This window comes from Pteropus medius, unplaced genomic scaffold (assembly GCF_902729225.1).
Source record: "Pteropus medius unplaced genomic scaffold, Ma_sr-lr_union100, whole genome shotgun sequence".
NCBI lineage: Eukaryota > Metazoa > Chordata > Mammalia > Chiroptera > Pteropodidae > Pteropus > Pteropus medius.
Genome location: NW_024346065.1, coordinates 95,100 through 116,056, shown reverse-complemented (window position 1 = coordinate 116,056; position 20,957 = coordinate 95,100). Strand labels below are relative to the sequence as shown.

The 20,957-nt window shown below is 36.5% G+C and overlaps 1 protein-coding gene across 3 annotated transcripts in view; it reads left to right on the top strand.

Moving 5' to 3' along the window:
• Positions 1-533: 533 nt before the first annotated feature.
• ESR2 (estrogen receptor 2) overlaps positions 534-20,957 on the top strand; it is a 58,095-nt gene continuing 37,671 nt past the window's right edge. For all 3 annotated transcript variants that reach the window (XM_039875211.1, XM_039875210.1, XM_039875209.1), the window contains exons 1-4: positions 534-673; positions 1,326-1,631; positions 12,041-12,496; positions 14,324-14,496. In XM_039875211.1, coding sequence (XP_039731145.1) covers positions 12,078-12,496; positions 14,324-14,496 — 592 coding nt within the window. In that variant the 5' untranslated portion in view covers positions 534-673; positions 1,326-1,631; positions 12,041-12,077. The remainder of the gene's footprint in view (positions 674-1,325; positions 1,632-12,040; positions 12,497-14,323; positions 14,497-20,957) is intronic.

Here is a 20,957-nt window from a genome sequence, read left to right as displayed (position 1 = left end):
TATCCAAATGAACTTCTCTGCCTCAAAGATCAGGAAACTGCTTGATCTTGACACAACTTGAGAATCCAGGAGTCCTGACTTTAATGAAATTGACCAGGGGTGGAGCAGATCTTTGATAACCAACGCTTATAGGTTTCTCTCCATATTTGGAGTCTGTCTCCATCACCTGTGGACCTCACTTTTATAAACTGAGAGCACGATAGAGTCCTTATAGGCTAAAGCCCAAACACTTGAGGCTGGCAATGTAAAAATTTCCCTCCAAATACTCCTTTGGCTTTTCTCTATCAGAGATCTGGACTCACAATCAGATCAAGAACCATGTCCCTTATGCCATATGTATAGATAGTTTGGTGATTAATTAGGCACAAATGTGGCACCAGGGTCTCAAAATGGCCTATGGGACATCTACTTTCCTTTCTTTGTTGTTTGTTTGTTTGTTTGTTTTTTGACATCGATGGCTGCCCTAAAGCCACTTGCTTCTCAATAACTACTATATAGTCATAGTCTTCACACTGTGTGGGCTATTGCGGAGAGAGGGAGGAGAATTTGGGGGAACTGGAGCTGCCACCAGGGGACGCTCGCCTGCGGAGTGAGTTTGGCAAAGGCGCAGCAGGAAATAGGGTCTCTGTCGCAGAGGGGGCACAGAGTTTCCCCAGAGTGTTCCTTACAAGAGGTGAGTTTGAGGAGGTTCCTGGGATATTTTCTTTAACGCGAAAGCCTTCCCAGTCCCTGGGAAGTTCCCAGTTCCCAGCCCCTGAGAACTGAGAACCCACAGCCTCCACCTCTGGGCCGTGGCGAGATGGCTTTGCCTCTCTAGGGACACGCGATTGCGCTTGTAGCTGCGGATTGGACAAATCCCAAAGCCTTTCTAGTTTCACTACTAGATTCTTAAAGTCAGACTTCTGTATTCATTGACAAGAAGCATCCAATCCCTCTCAGGCTCATGTGGGTCAGGGTCCAGGGACATGATTCTCAGAGTGTGGTCCCCAGACTGGCAGCATAAGTGTCAGCATCACCCCCGACCCTAGTTAGAAATGCACATTCTCAGGCCCTGCTAAACCTGAGGCTGAGCGAGGGGTGCCATCTGTGCTTTGCTACCCCTGCCAGAGACTGTGAAGCGCTCAGACAGCCTTACCCTGGATCTTCATAGCCAGGAGGGTGGAGGTGTGCCTGGTTCTCCAGACAAAGCTCAGTCCTGCCTGTGGCTCCCACGTGGCGAGATCTCAGCCCCCCCCGCCCCCCTCAGTGGTCACGTGAGTCTTTTTCGTTCCCAGTCTTTAAAAGGGAGAAGAGGCTCCTGGTTAAGTCGTTTGTGGTCTTTGCAGTGTCTCGGGCTGCTAGACTCTTTGATACCTACTCCCTCGCACCTGTTGCCTGGACGCTGGAAGCGCTGGGGTTGCGAAAATCGCCTCCGGAAACTTGCAAGGCGGAGAGCAGGCGTCGGGAGCCGTGCAGGAGAGGGACCCTCAGGTTGTGACTGGCATTCGGTGCTGCGGGTAGAGGCTGGCATTTCGGGTTTGGGCTGCTTGAGGTGAGCTCACTCTTCGCAGCTGGTGGCCGCCAGCCAGGTGCGGGGAATAGAACTACTCCGGAAAAAGCACGTGTCCGCTTTTTAGAGCTTGTAAAGGAAGGTAAGTGCCCCTTTGCTCAAGGTGTGATTTAATTGTCTGATCTTCTGTTTGAAATCCTGCGTTGGGAAACCAGTAATCTTGAGAATAAAAGACAATCTACCCTCCCCCAAAAGAAAGCCCACTGTCTTGGAAACTACTAGAAACAGAAATATTATGCTCTATTTTTATTCAAAACGCTGTCAAGTTAACTTATTTAATTAGCTTGTGCATGTAAACTCCAGGTTGATTGTACTAATACACATGTCTTTTTGAAAGAAAACACTCATCTAGATTTTTCTCTATGGATTTCTCAACAGTGGGCGAAATGTTGACAGAATGTTGAAGATGTTTCATGCTTGATTCTGTGGGCCTGGGAAGATACACATTTATCAGTCAGGCAGGTGACTAGTGTTTTAAAGTGTATTAACTGGCATTCCTCTGTCGTATCAGAAAGCATATTGACTTCTCTTGGGCCTACTGAGCAAGATTAAGTTCTGTGCTGTTTTTGCTGAAGAGGAACCCAGCTATTTGTTGTTTGTTAACGCTTTGTGTTACTATTCGTGCCTAATTCATATTGGAAGTACAAAATTAAGTCAAGGGAATATTAATTTTGTGAAAAAACAAAACTGGATTTGAGTGGATTTTCATTTAGGAAAATAAGGTTGGCTCAATTTTACCAGCTTTTTAAAAAGCAACTTTGCATTTTGGCGGCACACAAATCTTTGGAAGAAACATTTTGTCTTAATTTGTTTGACTTCTGGTATTTACATGGGCATTCCATTAGGAATTTTTACTTTTGTTGTAAGTTTCTAACTTCACAGTGGCTATTTTCCTCTGTGTCTGGAGAAAGATATTTGTTTAAAAAGTGAACATGTGAAAAGGTTTGTGCTGTGAGTATTGTAAAAAGTAAATGTACTGACTATGAAAACATTGCATACTTTGACTGTTTTTCCTGCAGAAAATCAAATATGTTTCTGCATACATTCTAGAAGAGGGAAAATGTAAGGATCTGTTCATCAATAGATGTTAAAGCATAAACCTTAGGATTTCATTTTATGTTCCAGCATTTTTTTCAGCTGAATTACTGAAACATTCTTATTTTAAAAGCAGCCAATTTTCTGTAACACTTAAGATGTGTGTAAGTCTCTGAAATCAATTAAACACACATTTAGGACACATTTCATAGTGGTTCTGAGGGACTTGAATGACTCTAATCACTTTTACATTTCTAAAAATTTATTTACAATACTGAAAAGTTAAAATTTACTAAATTCAACCCTTAAAGATATAATAAGCATTTAATAGATATTGAGATGTCCATTTTTAGGAATAAGATTGTAATTTTCTATAAATGTGTATCCAACAGGTAATGATTCATAATATATCTTTTGATAGTTTTAGTTTGTGTTCTGAGTCATTTTGTCCTTCTAACTATATAATAAAAAATGTAAAATGCTGAATCCGAATCATTTACTGGTAACTTTTTTGATGCTTACATCTAGACCCCTCAAGGAATGTATATATATGTACTTGAATGTTAGACTTCACGATTCAGTGCCAGCAGGTTGTTTTAGACATGACAGTATTTTTTTAAAAGGCAGGCTTACTGCAATATAATTTACATACAGTAAATCTAGCCTCTTCAGTTGTACCCCTCTGGGAATTCTAACAGTTGCATGCAGACATGTAATCACTTCCATAATCAAGACATAGAAGAATTTCATCACTTCCGAAGTCCCCTTCATGCCTTTGTAGTCAACCCTCTCCACCCATCCCCAACCTCTGGAAATCACTGATCTGTTCGCTGATTTTATAGTTTTGCTCTTCAGTATGTTTTCCCTTAGAAATAATTGTCTTCCCTTTTCTCAAAAGAAAACCTCAGTCCCCTCATTTTGGGGGGATGAGTCGGGTTGTGATAATTTGTCTTAATCCTGTATACTTAGGAATAAATTTTGCAAATGGGAAACTAGAGACTTGGACTAAATGTTACCTTCATATCGGGCTAATAGATTTAATTCTTAGCAAGTTTGGATCCATTGCGGTTAAAGTCTTTGGTTATGGTGTATATCATTAGTTATCTCAAACTAAAATACAAGGCAGTTTAAAATATATTATGTCATATTAATAAAACTTATTGTTCCTTTATAATCTTGGCATCTAAGGAATACTTTTATTATACTTGAGATTAAGAAAGTTACCTGAAATTACATATTATCAAATAGTGAGGAGCAAAAGGCTGATTGAAAATGACAATTTGTAGACATTTAAAATAAAATATAGAGTGATCGTGGTTGCTTAAGTTAAAATACTCTCCTAAATAGGAGCTATGATCTGTGCCCAATTTATTTGTAGATATCAAGTTTTCTTCATTTCTGTGCTCATACTTTGAAATCTAAATTTCCTGCAGGACATAGGTGCAAAATCTTTTGCAAACTAATATTCTTTACATTATTCAATTCAGTAAATAGGGGCCATTTATTGGTAGGCACTCCTAATAAAGATATGTCAGATGATGTCTTTTTCCTTTTACCTTTATGCTATGAAAAACAGCCTGTATTTTAAACATGCAACTTCCCTTTCAGAGAACCACAGTGGCAGTAACTAGGATATGCAGTGGCAAGTTTATGAGGCACCAGTAAACTGGATAGATGGCATTTCTAACTGGAACTGTTATAGCTCTTACTTAAGGGCTTTTGGCAGGGAATCTTTGTGTGGATATGTTTGAGAGTGGGCAGCAAAGTGAGGATCGCTTGGAAAGACATATTATTGGACTTGTCTGTGTTTCCTCAAAGCAGCACTGCAACCTTTTGTTGCTAAATATTTTGTGTTCTACTATCAAACCCAAGACAGAGTGTATTTAGTTTAACTTCTGTATTAGACACGTCTTCTCGAATCTCTCTACCCATAACTCTTTCCCATTGTGCCCCAATGAATGTTTGAATGTGGTTCACTATCCTCACAGTGGAGCATTTTCTCCAGCTGTTAGTATCAGGAAGGAGCAGAAACTTCCTGATGAGAAGGTTGGTGGGTTCTTCCTCCACACCTCTGTCATAGCATGTGATAACCCTGGGCCTGAGGTTCTGTCCTCTTCCCCTATTCAAGCCCTCAAAATTCTGTTTCCTGTTCAGCTCAGTAAATTCCAATGGGATACTAGGGAAATTAGGTTTTTCTCATTTTGGAAAATACATGTTTTTATGAGTTGTATGTGAATTGATTATTAACAATCAGTTCTAATGTGATTTGGAGTTTTTTCTTTATTCCTAATTAACAGTAAATTGATAGCATTAATATTTTGCTTTGGAAAAAGATACATTTAAGGCCAATGATTGGCAAACAGCCACTTATACACATCAAAGATGTTTGACACTTAAATATTTTTATCTTTTCCATGAAATGCCTTCTAGTATCTGCTTTGTGAGTGTTAACTTATGACTTCTGTGGGGCACACAGATATGGGTGTTTGAAATGAATGCTTCGGAAAGTGTGATGGGCAGGCTTTGGAATACAGCATAAGAAGAAAGTACCATTTTTATGCTCCACACAGTGCTGACAGGCTACTACCAGCCGTTCAGTTATTTGGACTGGTGGTGATGGATTGTGAAACAGAAGTGAAGAAAGAAAAATTAGGCAAACATCTTCAGGATGGCCATAAAGCCATTTTAGCCTAAACTGTTTAGAAATTCTGTATAATACTATAGGCCTATCCAGTGGCATGCCAATAGATTGACTTCGTCCTCTTGGATATGTAATAATACTTTATGGAATGTGTTCACATATATCATTTCACTTTATCCTTCAAGCACTGAAAAGGTGTAGCCCATATTAGGTCCCTGTTTCTACTGAAGAATACATGGAAACTCAGAGTTTACATGATTTGTCTAAGATCTGGCTTTCAGGCAGAGCTGGGACTAGGACCCCATGTACTGCTCTGTCCATTGGACCAGAATATATGTTAAAACGGGCCTGGTGGTGACTGCTTTCTTGTTCTTTAACTAGATTTGATAAGTACTTTGATAAAATCAGTCTACTCTTTCTGCAGTGTCTTTTTGCTATTTCTAGGGGCTGCCTTTTTCTTCTCCAAGGAATCGCTACAATATTTGTAATTTAAAAAACTCATTTCAGTTTAAGAGCTGTAATGTGTTTTCCAGCCAATATGTTAGAACACCATAATCCCATGTGTATAAAAAGCTTCCCCGCTGAATGCATACGTGAGGGCTCAACACAGGTGTGTGTGCTGGAGGAGTGGGAGAGGGAAGTTTTTGGAGAGAAGACAAGGACTGTTCATCACAAACTGTATGGGCCAGCTTTTTTTTTTTTTTTTTTTTTTTGGCTATGATGACTAATTAAAGAAAATTGATATGCAAAGAAATTAATCTTTAGAATCAGGATGTCTGGGTACATATTCTTTTGTTGCCCAGGTAAAATTCCATGCCTACCAGACCCAACAGTTAAACTGTTTAGAGACTATTTTTCCCTGTTGTACCAGATATTGTGGTCACTGAGGCCATGCTGGGGTGTTCAAATGAGTGAGGAAAATCCTGTCCGACAATGTTGAAAAAATTTGAACTTTGGGGGATCCTTTCCTTAACCAGTTTAGATCCAAGTTTTAGAGAAGGACTACTCAAATGACCTTTTTTTTTTTTTTCAATTTACTTTTATAGACCTCCAGTGGAGAAGGCTTCCCTTTTGCTGCCTGTTCTGTCTCCTAGGTCTGCTGCAATGATTTAAGTTCCTCACCCCTTGTCGTGTCTTTGCTTAAGAAGAAAAACTCTTTTCATTGGCTACCATGTTACTAATTACCCAAAATTTCACTGATGAATAGTTGTCACACGAATCTGGATATATCTAAAAGATATCCAGCCAAAAAGCAACATAACCTTTTAATCAATGTCCAGCAACCAGATCTCTCTCATTAATTACCATGGTACTGGGGATGTGTAGAAATTCTAGAGAGGTTGTGTGGAGTATATATGTGAAATCTAAATTTTCTAAGCAAAGTCACCTGATGGATTGGATGAATCATAGCATTTGCCATTTGGCAGTGTGTGTCTGACAGGTCATTTTAGCATTTCTGGGCTGAGAATGAACATTTCACTTATAGGTAGAAATCAATGGCAGGATTGAGTCTCTGCTTCTGAGAGAGACGCCGTATTCATTTTAAATTATTGTTCATTTTCCAACTGGGTAATGGGAAGTGTTATTTCCAGTTCATGAATTTCCATGCTACTGTTCACCACTTTGTGTCAGTAGAAACTTTGTTTCTAAGAGGCCTAATGAAAGGAAAAGATAGAAGTAGTTTTCTGATAGTTTGGTGTGTTGGCTTTGCTGAAGTACTTATGCTAAGTTGCTAAATACACTTATTTTTGTTAATGCAAAGTTGAAACAACATGAAATTGAGTAACTGAGCAAAATGTTCAGAAAATAGTTTTTTGTTTAAACCATTTTTTAAGCATTAATTTGAAGTCTTATCGAAATTGTTATTCTAAAATTCACTGCTTTTCTGCTTCATAATTTTCTAAATATAATTCAGTCTTCATTTGATGATTGAGAGTGTTGAATTTGCCCTTATATTCTTATATAAGTTTACCTTGAGAAGTACTCTATATGAGAAAGTTAGTAAGCCAGCTTTGTTTTCTTACCTCTTTTTTAAAAAGTTCAATAAATACAAAATTTAAATATTACCTCCAGGTTACAGTTTATTATGCATAGATACAATTTGTTACATATGTTACCTCAAGTATTTTGCTCTCATTATAATGTATATGGTTTAAGTTGTGCTGTTAAAGTACTTTAAATGTCTTTTGATTAAATATTTAGCTACATAAGATATACTCAGATCATAAAGAGAAAACAATCCACTAAAATGCAATTGCCAAGGTACAATATTGAAAGCATAAGCACAGTGAGCAGGTGTATGTGTAGGTGGATTGAAATAAAAGAAGTCTTTTCTGGAGAGATTGAGGGATAAATGCCTTCTAATAATGCTGTCAGCCCTGGATCTGCCATCTAAAAGGTTACCAATGACCTAATTACCAATTCCTGTGGTCACTCGTATGTCAGCCACTCCCTCTAACCTAGGTCATTTCCATGGATGGTGAATGTTTTCAAGCATCTCTTTAAAACCTTTCCTTGATAAACAAAATGTAGTGTATAAGTACAAATGGAATTCAGCTTTAAAAAGGAAGGAAATTCTGACACATGAATCAAAACATGGATAAACCTTGAAGACATTATGCTAAGTGAAATGAGCCAGTCACAAAAAAGACAAATTCTATGATTCCATTTATATAAGTTACTGAGTAGTCAAATCTATAGAGACAGAAAAAATGGTGGTTGCCAGGGGCTGGGGGGGAAGGAGGAATGAGGGAGCTGCTGTTTAACAGGTGTAGAGTTTTAGTTTTATGAGATGAAAAGAGTTCTGGAGATTGGTTGCATAACAGTGTGACTGTACTTAACACTACTGAACTGTACATTTAGCAATAGTTACGATGGAAAATTTTATGTGTATTTTACTACAATAAAAAAAAGTTTGGAAACTGCTATTTTTGACAATGATTAGCATTATATGCTATATCTTGCATATTTTCTATTAAGAATCGGATTGTATATGTTGATTGGGAATCTAAACAATTGAAACATGAAATTATGTACATCATGATTAATAAATGCACATATTTAAAACACCAAACTTCCTTGATCGTAAATTCTTCTCCAGCTACCATTCTCTCTCCTGCTCCTTGTGGCCAATGTTGAATAGAAGCAGTAGCACCTTTGTATTAGCTCCTTGTCATTTTATCTGTTACAGAGGCTCCCTGAAGGCAGGTTCCTGTCTCAGCACAGTACCATGCCTACTGAAAGTGCTCCCATCTCTGAATAGTACCCTTGACTTAGTGAAATCTTATATTTTAAGCACATTTCCTCATATTCTTTCCTTATGACAAATGTTTACTTAGTTGTAATGGAAGGTGAATAAAATCTAGTATGTGCTTTCAAGTAGTTTAAAATCTAACTTTACTTCTTACTCTCCCATCCCACCTTTTCCATTTCCAAGAAGGATTCAATGTAGTTGTAATCTAATAAAAAGGATTAAATTTATATGTCAATAACCGTAGGGTTGCTAAGAGTGGGAAAAGTGCTAAGGCATAAAATGCCAACCAATTCATAATGCATTTTACATATTCCTTATTTGGATATGGCTGGTTTCCTGTAGGAAAATAGCAGATCAGAGTGGAATTTAGGTTGGAATGCCTTGAATGTTAGAAAACTGTGACTTACTACAGAGGCTGGTGGGAAGCAGAGGACTGATCAGAGCTGGATTTTAAGAATGTTAATCTGGCCACTCTATGGACCTGGAGAAGGAGCAAATGAGGGACAAGGAGTAGTAAGGAGCCTATTACAGATTTACAGATAAGAAGTAATAAGTTTGTTCAGATGGTGGCAAAAGACAGCATGGAAAAGGCACCATGGAGGGGAAAAAAAAGTGTGTCTTGGTGATTAAAGGTCCTTGGATGCAAGCGGGGGAGGATAAGTCAAAGGTAACTAATTTGCTTTGTCATTAACACAGGAAATGAGTGATTTTGAGAGGAAAATGATGAATTTTATCTTGGAAATTGTTTTAATTATCTAGTGCTCTATAACAAGTTATCACAGAATTTAGCAACTTAAAATAACAAACATCTCATACAGTTTCTGAGAGTTGGAATCCAGGAGCAGCTAAATTAATGGTTCCAGCTTACATCTTCAAGATGTTGGCCAGGGCTACAGTCATCTGAAGACTTGATGTGGGCTGGAGGATCTACTTCCAAAATATCTCTCTCACAGCTGTTTGCTGGAGGCTGCAGTTCCTTGCCAGCTGTTAGCAGTAGGTCTCCATAGGGCTGCTTGAGTGTCCTCACAATATGGAAGCTAATGTTCCCTAGAGTGAGTGAGCCAAGAGAGCAAGCCAGGAAGGGGCTGCAGTGCCTTTTATGACCTAATCTTGGAAGTCACATACCATCCCTTCTGCCATAATTTATTCATTAGAAGTGAGTCACTAAATCTAGCCCATGCTCAAAGGGAAGGTTAGGCTCTACCTTTTGATGGGAGAAATGTTGAAGGATTTGTGGACTATTTTAAAACCACCATAGATACATTGTGTTTTGAGGACAAATGGAGTAAGCATTCAAATGAAAATGTAGAAGGAAGGTAATTTGGGGCTTTAGATAGCCAAGTTGCCTACATATGGAAGTAGGTGATAGCTGGAACTGAAAATATTAAAGATGGAGAACTTCTCAAGGCAAGTTTCTTAATGATCTCTCTCATGGATTCTCATTATTTATTAGTGATCATTGTTCCTTTTTCCACATTATATTATTACAGTTATTCTTTTTTAAGGTTTCCAATTTTAATCGTGTATTTTGTGTTTTTCTCCAATGCTCCTTTAAAATTTCAAACATATAGAAAGTCAAAAGACTGGTATAATGAGTGTCCATATCTCTACCATCTAGATTCAGTAGTTGTTAACATTTTGACTTATTTACTCTAATTATTCATCCAGATATTTTTTTCTGAACTATTTATTAGGTGGCATTCTTTTGTAAAGAAGAGTTTCCCCTTCACCTTGGGATAAACTACAGATCCCCTTTGAAAAGCAGGGTATGGGCTTAATTCTTCTCCCTTAATTACTAATTTTCAGAGTGAGGAACTGATGTATTAATCATTTGCAGTGGTAATAAATGATTCTATTTTTCTTTTTTTTTTTTTATTGTGGGCTTCTTGTCCAGAGGGTAAAAGCACATGTAATTTTGATATACATATACCCATGGAGGTTGTGCCATTTTGCACTCCCACCAGCAATGCAGGAGAGAGTTCTTGTTTTTCCATAGACTTACTAAGGGTTGTCAAACACTTGAATTTTTGCCGAACATGATAAATGAGAAATGGTATCTTGGTATAGTTTTAATTTGTATCTCCTTTATGAATGAGTTTGAGCATCTTTTTGTGCTTCACTTTCCCTTTATTTATTTTTGGTGTGTATGTTCTATTTGCTTTTGTCTTTTGCCTATTTTTCGAGTGAGTTTTTGGTCTTTTTAAATCTTAATTTAAGGGTTCTCTTTAGATACTAGTGAGATTATCTCCTTGAAAATATTTTTATTTCCAATTTGTCATTAGTTTTTTTGCCCATGGCATGTTTTTATGATATGACAAGATTTGCTTTTATGTATTGAATCGATGTGCTTTTATGCACATCTTTTTATTGCATCTGGATTTTGAGCCATAGTTAAGTTTTCCCCACACCCATTTTATAAAGGGATTTACTTTGTTTGCTTCCAGCACTTGTGCAGCCCCAGCTCCTCCTTGTCCCTTTTCCTTCCTTCCCACTCTTCCTTCCATTTCTCTCTTAACTTTTGGATCTCTGGATCATTTGGAGTTTATTCTGGCATACATTCTTTCCCGGTGGTAATTCTTTTGTCCATTGTTTTCCAAGTGATTTGAGATACCACCGTTATCAGAAACTCAATTTCTAAAACCTTTTGAGTTTTCGAATTTGCTATTTTGGGATTTTCCATTCTGTTATGTAGCAGTGTGGGCCCAATCAAGAGATAGAAAATATACAATAGGTTCAAAAAGGGAGGTTTGATATAAAGAATTACTTATAATTAATTAACTATTATAAGAAACTATAAGTTATAAGGAAACTCTAACCTCCCAGGCCAAAAGGTTGCAGCGGGACCTCATTCTGAACCAGAGGCTGGGCCAGGCTCCGCTGCACGTCTTCACACCCACACAGCTGGCCTCCGCCCTGCCCAAGAAGGCCAGAAATCACAGCAGCCTCTTCGTCTTGCAGTGCCCCTGCAGCGCCCTCTACTGATAAAGTTTAGCATCGGCTCACTTTAAATTCTATAGGAATTCTGTTGTTTATCGTAGAGCATATATTGAAGGGTGCGTCTGAAGCCGTGTGGCAATGAATTGATTACTGACACAGTTACATTGGCCTATCTATTCCTTGTTTTTTATTATTGGCAGTTCATGGTGTATTTGAATGTTTGTCAGTGCTGGTCCTGCTAATCAATCTGCTCTTTCAGGGTTTTCCTGGTTATCGTTTATCCATAAGAACTTATAATACTTATCTTGTTCCAGATTAAAAAAAACTTAGTGTCGCTTTCACTTAATCCTGTGTTTTTTAATTTTAAAGAGGATTTTATAATAAATTCTCATGGTAAATAATATTCTTGTTAACAATAACATAAGCAATAAAGAAGTGAATGAAATACAAAATGAGAGTTCCGTGACTCAAATTTCCATCCCTCTGATATTAATATTTTCATGTATATCTTTCAGGATTTATTTCTAAGCTCATAAAGTATGTGTATGTGTTTAATAAAAATGTTTGAACATTTTTAATAGGTATGTTTGTAGCTCTAAGACATGCCCTTTGTTATTCCTTACAGCCATTACACCTGCCCATGAGACTTTGAGAACATTATAATGTCCCTTTGTGGCTCTTCTCACAAGGAGTTTTCTCAGATGTTACCTATTCAAGACATGGATATCAAAAACTCACCATCTAGCCTTAATTCTCCTGATTCCTACAACTGCAGTCAATCTGTCCTTCCTCTGGAGCATGGCCCCATATACATACCTTCCTCTTATGTAGAGAGCCACCATGAATATTCAGCCATGACATTCTATAACCCTGCTGTGATGAATTACAGTATTCCCAGCAGTGCCAATAACTCAGAAGGTGGGCCTGGTCGACAGACCACAAGCTCAAATGTGTTGTGGCCAACTCCTGGGCACCTCTCTCCTTTAGCGCTCCATTGCCAGTCGTCACTTCTGTATGCAGAACCTCAAAAGAGTCCTTGGTGTGAAGCAAGATCACTAGAACACACCGTACCTGTAAACAGGTAAATACAGTCTTCATTCTGAATTATAGTTAATGGACATTATCCAAATCCCTTTATGATTTAGTGAGAAGAAAGATATGTGTTATACAAGATTTTTATTAGTCTTGTGGATTACCTAGGGCACCTAAAACATATTCTGAATTCTAGAATATTTGTTCTGATATTCTGTTCTCATTAAAAAGTTGAGTCTGTAAATCTGTGTTGTGGGGTAGAATTCACTATCATGACTACTGTCTTTAGACAATAAAGATGAAACTTAAATCATTTCCTCCTGATGAAGTGATTTGGGTTGAAAAAGAAATACTTTCAATTTAGATTTTTTTGTAATGAAATCACAATTTAGTGTTCATGACAAATTGTTTCCAGGATAAATGTAACTGTGGCAGTATTACAGCTTAAATGAAATACTAAACACGTGAAGCCTGAAAAGACAGACAACAATAGGTACAAACTTTTAAACAATGAACTAAACATTTTGTAGAGATCAATAGGAAACTATTGAAATGTAGACTTTAGTTGAAATTTCTAGAAGTTAAAAGGAATATTTGTACTCTTTAAATACAGGGTAATGTGATGGTTATTTCCATTTAATTTGTAATATTTTTAATGATAATTATGACTGGAGGGAAGAGGTTGTTTAGGAAGAAGCATGAGGGGAAGATAAACTTCTAAAACAACCAAAGTGTAAGTTATAGCATATCGGATATTGAAATTCATTACTTTCAAATGCCATCGTAAAACTTCGAGAAAGCCATGTTACATGGTGTTCTTATTTTTCCCCTTTTCAAAAAACTTTTTGTTTGTTGGAAAAATACAAGAGAATATAAAAATTATAGATAACTTTTTTAAAGTAACATTTTTTCATTATCTTTAACTGAAGAAATATTTTATTTCTGAGCATGAATTCTAATCAGAGTTCTGCTAATATTTGGGTAATTTAAACCATAATAATTACCATCATTTATAAATTAATCATACCTCTACTATTTCTTTTCCAAAAGAAACATACCCTAGCAAAATTAAGAACTAGCCAGATATGTTTTTGGCTCTTCCTTCCTCCACACAAGTCCCTGCCCCTCCACGCAGCACTGAGAGCCTACTTTCTTCAAAGCCTTCTTTAAGGACAGGCATGTGTTCACTCCTTTTCTTCTCTCTTCCCCTTTCTCACTCCCTTATTTTATTCCCTTCTCTCCCTTTCTCGAAATCTGAGTACATACAGTATTCACCTTAATATAACTCAAAGTCCATTTGCTACCCATCTTACGGTTATTTTTATTCTAAACCTTTATTTTGAACTGCAGAATAAAAGGTTTTTCTTCCCCCATTTAAATGGAAACTCTGAAGGGCATTTGGTGATATTGTTGGGAGTGACTGATACTTGAAAATGGTTAGGTGAGTTTAGGCCCCTCCATGCAGTGTTGATGAACTCTAGGAACTATGGAAGGCTACCGCATACCTTGCTTGTGGTTCAGAACTATGGGTAAGACTCAATCTGGTCACTTATTACACTCAGAGATGTGCACCCCGATGGCTACAACTAGCCATCCGTAGTTACTAGTGCTCATCATCTGTAGTTACTACTGCATGGGTGGGTGTCAACTTGTCTAACCACTTTCAAACATCAGTCATTTCCAACAACGTGACTCTTCGTAGATCTTATATCAGTAACAAGGTTTTGCTTGGTCAGATTTCCTGGAATATATTTATCATGAACCCTGGAGGGCAATGTTCATGCTGGTTTTTTTTTTCTTTTTTCTTTTTTCCCCTTCTAGAAAATCTCTTTTCCCCTTAATGCTCTTTTACAATGAATGTTTTCTTTGCCTCCAGAGAGACACCGAAAAGGAAGATTAGTGGGAGCAGTTGTGCCAGCCCTGTTACTAGTCCAAGTTCAAAGAGGGATGCCCACTTCTGTGCAGTCTGCAGTGACTACGCGTCAGGATATCACTATGGCGTCTGGTCGTGTGAAGGATGTAAAGCCTTTTTTAAAAGAAGCATTCAAGGTACAGAGCGTTGTTAGCTGCTGCTTTAATTTTACACTTTCGCTTTCAAACAGTTTTGCAGATGACCCGGCAGAAGTGTCACTGATATCCTGTTTGGCACACAAAGTATGTGATGAGCGGTTCAGAGGATCATGGGGATTTGAGGGTGAGGTGGGTGGTGGGGTGGATTGTTTCAAGTGTAGAGCACTTTATCTTAATTACAGATCTCTACCCCAGAACCCCAGACCTCAAATGGGCCTTGCCCTACCATACTCATCACTGTCTTCTTGAGAGATGTTTAGTTACAACCTTTGTGACGACAAAGCTTGGAAAAAATAGGTGCTCATTAGAAAGTGCAAAGATTGTTTCTTCCTTTGACTTATGTTTAATATCTGGCATGTGTAATAGTCACGATGGTGGGCTGGCTTCTGAGGAAGAGAGAATAAATGCATTTTATGGAAATGGTCAGAAATCAGGAATTCAAATCCAACGGGCTTTGAGAATTGATCTAGAGGCATGTTTTGCCCTAAACTAAGTGGAGCCTCCATTTGTAATCTTGTTTTCTGGCCTGGGTTTAGACCACTTCCCTACCCTTCTCTAAATTCCTGCTGGGCTGAGTTTTGTTTTTTTTAATCACCTAATCAAATTGTGCATACCTGATTTTAAGGCCAGTCAGCCCATCGCCTCACTTGTCCTTGCCATGCTATCCCTCTCTTGCCAACCCTAATTTGCTGAAGTCATTTCTTGTTTGTATTCTCTTCTGTCTCTCTGCCCCATAACTCCTCCCTTGGCAGCCCTTCTCCCAAGCAATGTCCTCTGTTTCTGTGGTAGAGCTCCCTTCCCCTTTCTGTCAACGCCTCAGGGCCTTGTTCTTAACTGATTAAGAAAAGCAACCTTAAAGGAATTCATAATGTGCAAATGGCAAACAGCAATTTACTAAGTTAACTCACCCACTGATAACTGTAAGAGAACATTTCACCTCAAGTAGAGACACTGGTAGAATCCACAAAGTTGAGGTTTGGGGGTGGAATGTTAGTAGATAAAGAGTCACCTTCTTTTGGATCCCCTGAAATTCACCCTTTAGAGATGACCACTCATTTGTCCTGGATCTTCCACTTAGTAGCTCATTGCCTTTACCTCCTATCTGTTTCCTCCTCTGTGAAATGGAAGTACTCAGAGTTGTTCTGTAAATGAAACGAGGTTTGTTATGTGAAAATATTTGGTCTATTATAAACTTCATGCAAATTCAAGATATTCTTGTTTTTCTTCTAACTCTTCTTTGTTCAGATATCAACTTTTTTTCTTGTATTTATTTCTCTTCTAACCCTCGTCTCATTTAGACCAACTTCTTTTAAGATCTTCGTAGTTAGGTGGGTGAGGGCTCTCTGCCATTTCCATACTTAATTTTCTTATCAAAAGTTAAAACAGCATAGATAACAGAAGCCTATGTCATCGAATATTATCAAAACATAAATTGTGTTGTTTGGTTATATTTGCTTTTACACACCAAGCTTTTCGTTCTACATTTAACATATTCGGTGCTTAAATATTTTTATTTATGATAATTATAGTAGTAGATTATAAAGTCAGGTCCAGTTCCCTGCTATTTTTGATAAGAATAATTCAGATTTTTTTCAAATTTCTTAACCAAACTCTTGATATGACAATTCTCTATCTTGCTGAGGTTGCAGAATTTTATCCCTTAAAGAAATTTTGACCAAGTACAACTAACTACATCCTTAAAAAAAGAGGTCCTTCTTATTTGCTGTTGGAGGAAAATCTCTCTACGTAAAGTACCTTCGAACCCTGAGACTATAGCTGATAATGAAAAGTAAGTTTTCTTTGCTTTTCCAAGTCATTCTTTTCTACTGCATTAACCAAGGAACTATTAGGAAAGAGGAAAGGATCATCACATTATAAGTGTGCAAAAAAATAAGAGTTAGTGCCCTTATAATTACTTAATGCCTAAATGATTGTTTCTTTGGACTCCATATTTTTGGTACCCTCTGATATACATTGCAGTAACTGAAAGTGGCCACTCAATTCTTTTTTTTTTTTACATTAAGTGAAATAAGAATCAAATGTATTTATCTTAAGTAGTCATATGTCTCTACATTGTTTTATTGAATAAATTATCCATTTTCATTGATTTTTAAAAATATGATTTTTAAAAATAAAAATATTATTTTTATTTGAGTTTGAGATATAATTCACATACAATAAATTACCCTCTTTTAGTTGAATAGTTTTATGAATTTAGAAAGTGCATATAGTCAAGCAACCACCACCATAATTAAGATATGGAATGTAACCATAACCCCAAAAAGTTTCCTTGTGCCCATTGTAACTAATTTCTCCTCAGCCTCCCAGGCCCAGGTAACCATTGATCTGTTTTCTGTCTCTATAGTTTTGCCTTTTCTAGAATGTCATGTTATTGAATTATGAAGTATATAACCATTTATGTATGTTTTCTTTCACTTTGATGTTTTTAAGATTTATGTGTTGTTAGATATATTAAAAAAAATCATTCCTTTTGCTTACTAATATACCAATATATAGATGTACCCCAGTTTTTTTTATTCATTTGGGTTGTTTCCTATTTTTTGCCATTTTGAATAAAACTGGTATGAACATTCATGCATGTCTCTCTGTGTAGACATATGTTTTTGTTTCTCTTGAGTTAAATACCTAGGAGTGAAATTGCTGGTTATAGAAGAAGCATATGTTTAGCTTTGCAAGAAACTAACAATTTTTCAGAGTGGTTGAACCATTTTGTATTCTCAACAGCGTGTATGAGAGTTCCAGTTATGTATGTTTTCTTTGATATTGTCAGTCTTAAATTTTAGCCATTCTATTGGGAATGTAATTGTATCTCATTGTGATTTTAATTTGCATTACTGATGATTTTGAGCATCTTTTCATATACTCATTGATGTATATATTAGAGCTTTATTCTGACTGTTCTGTTGATCTATCTCTCCGTTCTTGTATAAGTTCCATATTATTTTAATTATTAGAATTTTATAATGAATTTTAATACATGGCAGTATAAATACCTCCAATTAAAAAAAAAAGTCCTGGCTATTTTATTTGTCAATAGAAATGTTAGAATAATTTAAGTGGCCTCCCATTCTTAATGTTAAGAAAAGTAGAGATTTTGTTAAACGTGAGAATTATTTTAGGAGGAATCTTCATAATAATCTTTATATCAAGAAACACATTTTGTCTCCATTTATTTGGTCTTTTATATCTCTTGTTAATTTAAAAAATGTGTCTGGCACATTTCTCGATATTTCCATAAATTACATTCTTTTGGCTATTTTCTACTCACATATCATAGTAATTATTACTATTATATTCTACTATTCACTTTCATTTTGGTATTTACAACAGCCCTTTATCATTGTTCAGCTCTGTTAGAGGCTGAACTTTAATTGTCAAGCTCTAACAGCTGATAGGTTATGTAAAAGATTCTTACCTGAGAGGCATATATTCCGTTATTTGGGTTTTATTTGTTCTCAAACTCAGGAAGAATGTCCTGAGAGAACAAAAAGAAAGTAGATGCCTGCTGTTTTGGTATAACAGTGTCAGGGAGGGTGAGAATAATAAACATTACTTTATTTTTGAAATAAAACTGGAAGGCTGAGCTCAGATTCAAATACGATCCTCTGATTCCAAGTCTCTTTCCTCCATACAGTTGGATATGAATGGTAATAGGTATTCAGACAGACTTAATAATTTTGCAGAGAAAAATGAGGATAACTTTTTATGTTTTATATTATAAAAAGCACATGTTCCTATAAAGTTTTATATCTCAACTGAAAGAATTATTTTGTTTTTAATTTTATTTTGAGGTTTTCTCTTAGTTTTATTAGTATGGAGTACATGCTTCTCAGACTGTTGCATGGGACAAGAAACCATGTTAACACATAAGGTAGTCAGTGTAGTTTGAGGAGGGCTTTTTCCTTTTTTCTTTTTTTTTTTTTGCCAGAAGTGAAGCGAATTACTATGACCTTGCATAAGACATTTTCTAGGGTGTTTTTATTGAGCATGTTGATATCGTACTGTCTTTCTTAAATGTAGAATTATCTTTTAAAATAAACTCAGAAAAAAATAATAAAAGTGAACCTCTAGTTGTCCTTTAATGCTTATTGTTATAAACCTCTTTATAAAACCAATAAGCATGACATATTCTTAGAGAGTACTAAAGATTACTACTTCTATGGAAAGTAGTGCAGGATTATATTTACCTTTTAAATATAAAGCATTGTGTTCTAAAGTAAAATAGAAAATTTCTCATTATAACTATATTTTGGGTTTTAAAATATAATTTAGAAAATTTCTCATTATAACTATATTTTGGTTTTTAAAATATAATTTAGTTTTGAATCCTGTGAGGATAAATGCAATGACAAGATAATTATCTGTTCTTTAAAAAAATCTTTTTAGAACACACTTTATATTGCCCCCTACTCTTGAGCGTGTGGGAACCTGTAAATAGGATGAGAGTTGTTCCCTTCATTAGTTTATATTATATAGCAAATGTTGATGGGGATAATCTCTTGTGATTATGCTATGAGTAAATAAGACTCCATCATAACAGACTGTAGAGAAACTGAAAGTAAGAGATTTGCTCTCCTTTTAGCCTCATCATGTTCTGAACTGCCTCTAAGAGCAAACATCATGTTCTGAACTGCCTCTAAGAGCTGAGAGCAGTGTCCCACCTATAGTTAGCAAGAAGAGGGAACCTCAGTCTTATAGCTGCAAGAGACATTCTATCAACAGCTTGCATGAGCTTGGCAGAGGACCCTGAGCTTTAGATGAGACTATGGCCCAGCTGACGCCTTGATTGCAGCCTTGTGAGACTCTGGAGTAGAGCATCTAGCTAAACTATGAAAACTATGAGATAACAAATTGTTTTGTTTTAAGCTAATAAGTTTATAGAAATTTATTATGCAAAATAGAAAACTAAAGCTGAGCTTGTTTTCATTTGTAAAATGGGGCTCATAGCTCTTTATAGGAAAGTTCTGGGATGAAACGAAATATAGATGAAGAATATCTGGACATCTGCAGGCACTCAGAAACGTTGATATGTCAAGCTGGGCAGACATTGCCTCCTCTACATGGCCAGTGTGAAGGGTGACTTGAGAGAGTGGTTTTCATACCTATGAGGGAGAGATGTCTTCTAGAATTGTCCGGTCTATACTTTTGCTGGCACCCCAGGCTGACTCAGGGCACAGTGATAAAGCCACAAACAACTGAATTTCAGTTTGTGTTTTGTTGAACAAATGTTACTGGAATCTACTTAAGGTGAGAGAGGATTATTATATTTGATTGTAGTCCAAACATGGAACCATATCATTTTGGGAATGTTCTTTAAAATCTGGTGAATTTGAAAAAGGAAAATTAATTTCAGGACTTAGAACAATAGCATTCAAAATATAGATAAACTTCAATTTATCTGTATTTGAGTATTTGTATGTATCTGTATTTGTGTGAATTAACAGCTATATTGTTTGAGAAGCCAAAGGTAGCATTTTTTATTTTTTATTTTCAAACTGACAGAAGTTGTGTGTATACAATATAAAGAGCCCTTTTTCCTGGAGTCATTTGAGAATGAGATGCCACCATTAGGCCCCATCACCCCTGAATACTTTAACATGTATTTCCTGTATTGCCACAACAGTCAAAACTGGGAAATTAGCTTTGATACATTACTACCATCTAATCCTCAGACTCATTTAAGTTTTGCCGTTGTCTCCACAGGGCCCTCTACAGCAAAAGGAAGCAGTTTAGAATCACACTTTGCATTTAGTTATGTCTTTTTAGCCTTCCTCTGTCCACAAGAGTCCCTTAGTCTTGGTTTTCACAATCTTGCCACTTTTGAACCTTAGAGGCTTGTTACTTTGCAGAAGCCTATTACTTTGGGCTTCTCTGATGTGAATCTCATCAGTAGGTTCAGCTTACACACTGTTGGCAGGAATATCACAAATGATGTTATATTCTTCTTACTGGCTTATTTCATGTGCTGCCTGATTTCAATTTGCCCTGTTACTGGTGATGTGTAATTTGTTTGGCTAAGATGATATCTGCCAGACTTCTACACTGTAAATTATTCTTTTCCCCTTTGTAATTAGTGAATATTTTTGTTGAGATCCTTTGAGACAATGTAAATATCCCATTCTTCATTAAGCCTTTCATTTATATCAGTATAACTTATCATTTCCTATTTTCTACAGGTAGTTACTATCTAGTTCTATCATTATTTGGATATCCAAATTATCCCAGATCAGCAGGATCTTAACTCGCTTCTGTGTCTTTCGCACTTTTTTTTTTGACTTGCACCCATAATTCTTTGGCACTTCTTTACTTCCTGGCACAACAAGATGTTTTAAAATCATCTTGTGCTTTCTCTTCCCCTGTCCTAGAATAAGCTATTTCTCCAAAGAGCCCTGTTTCTTCTTAGTGAAGGATGATATTTA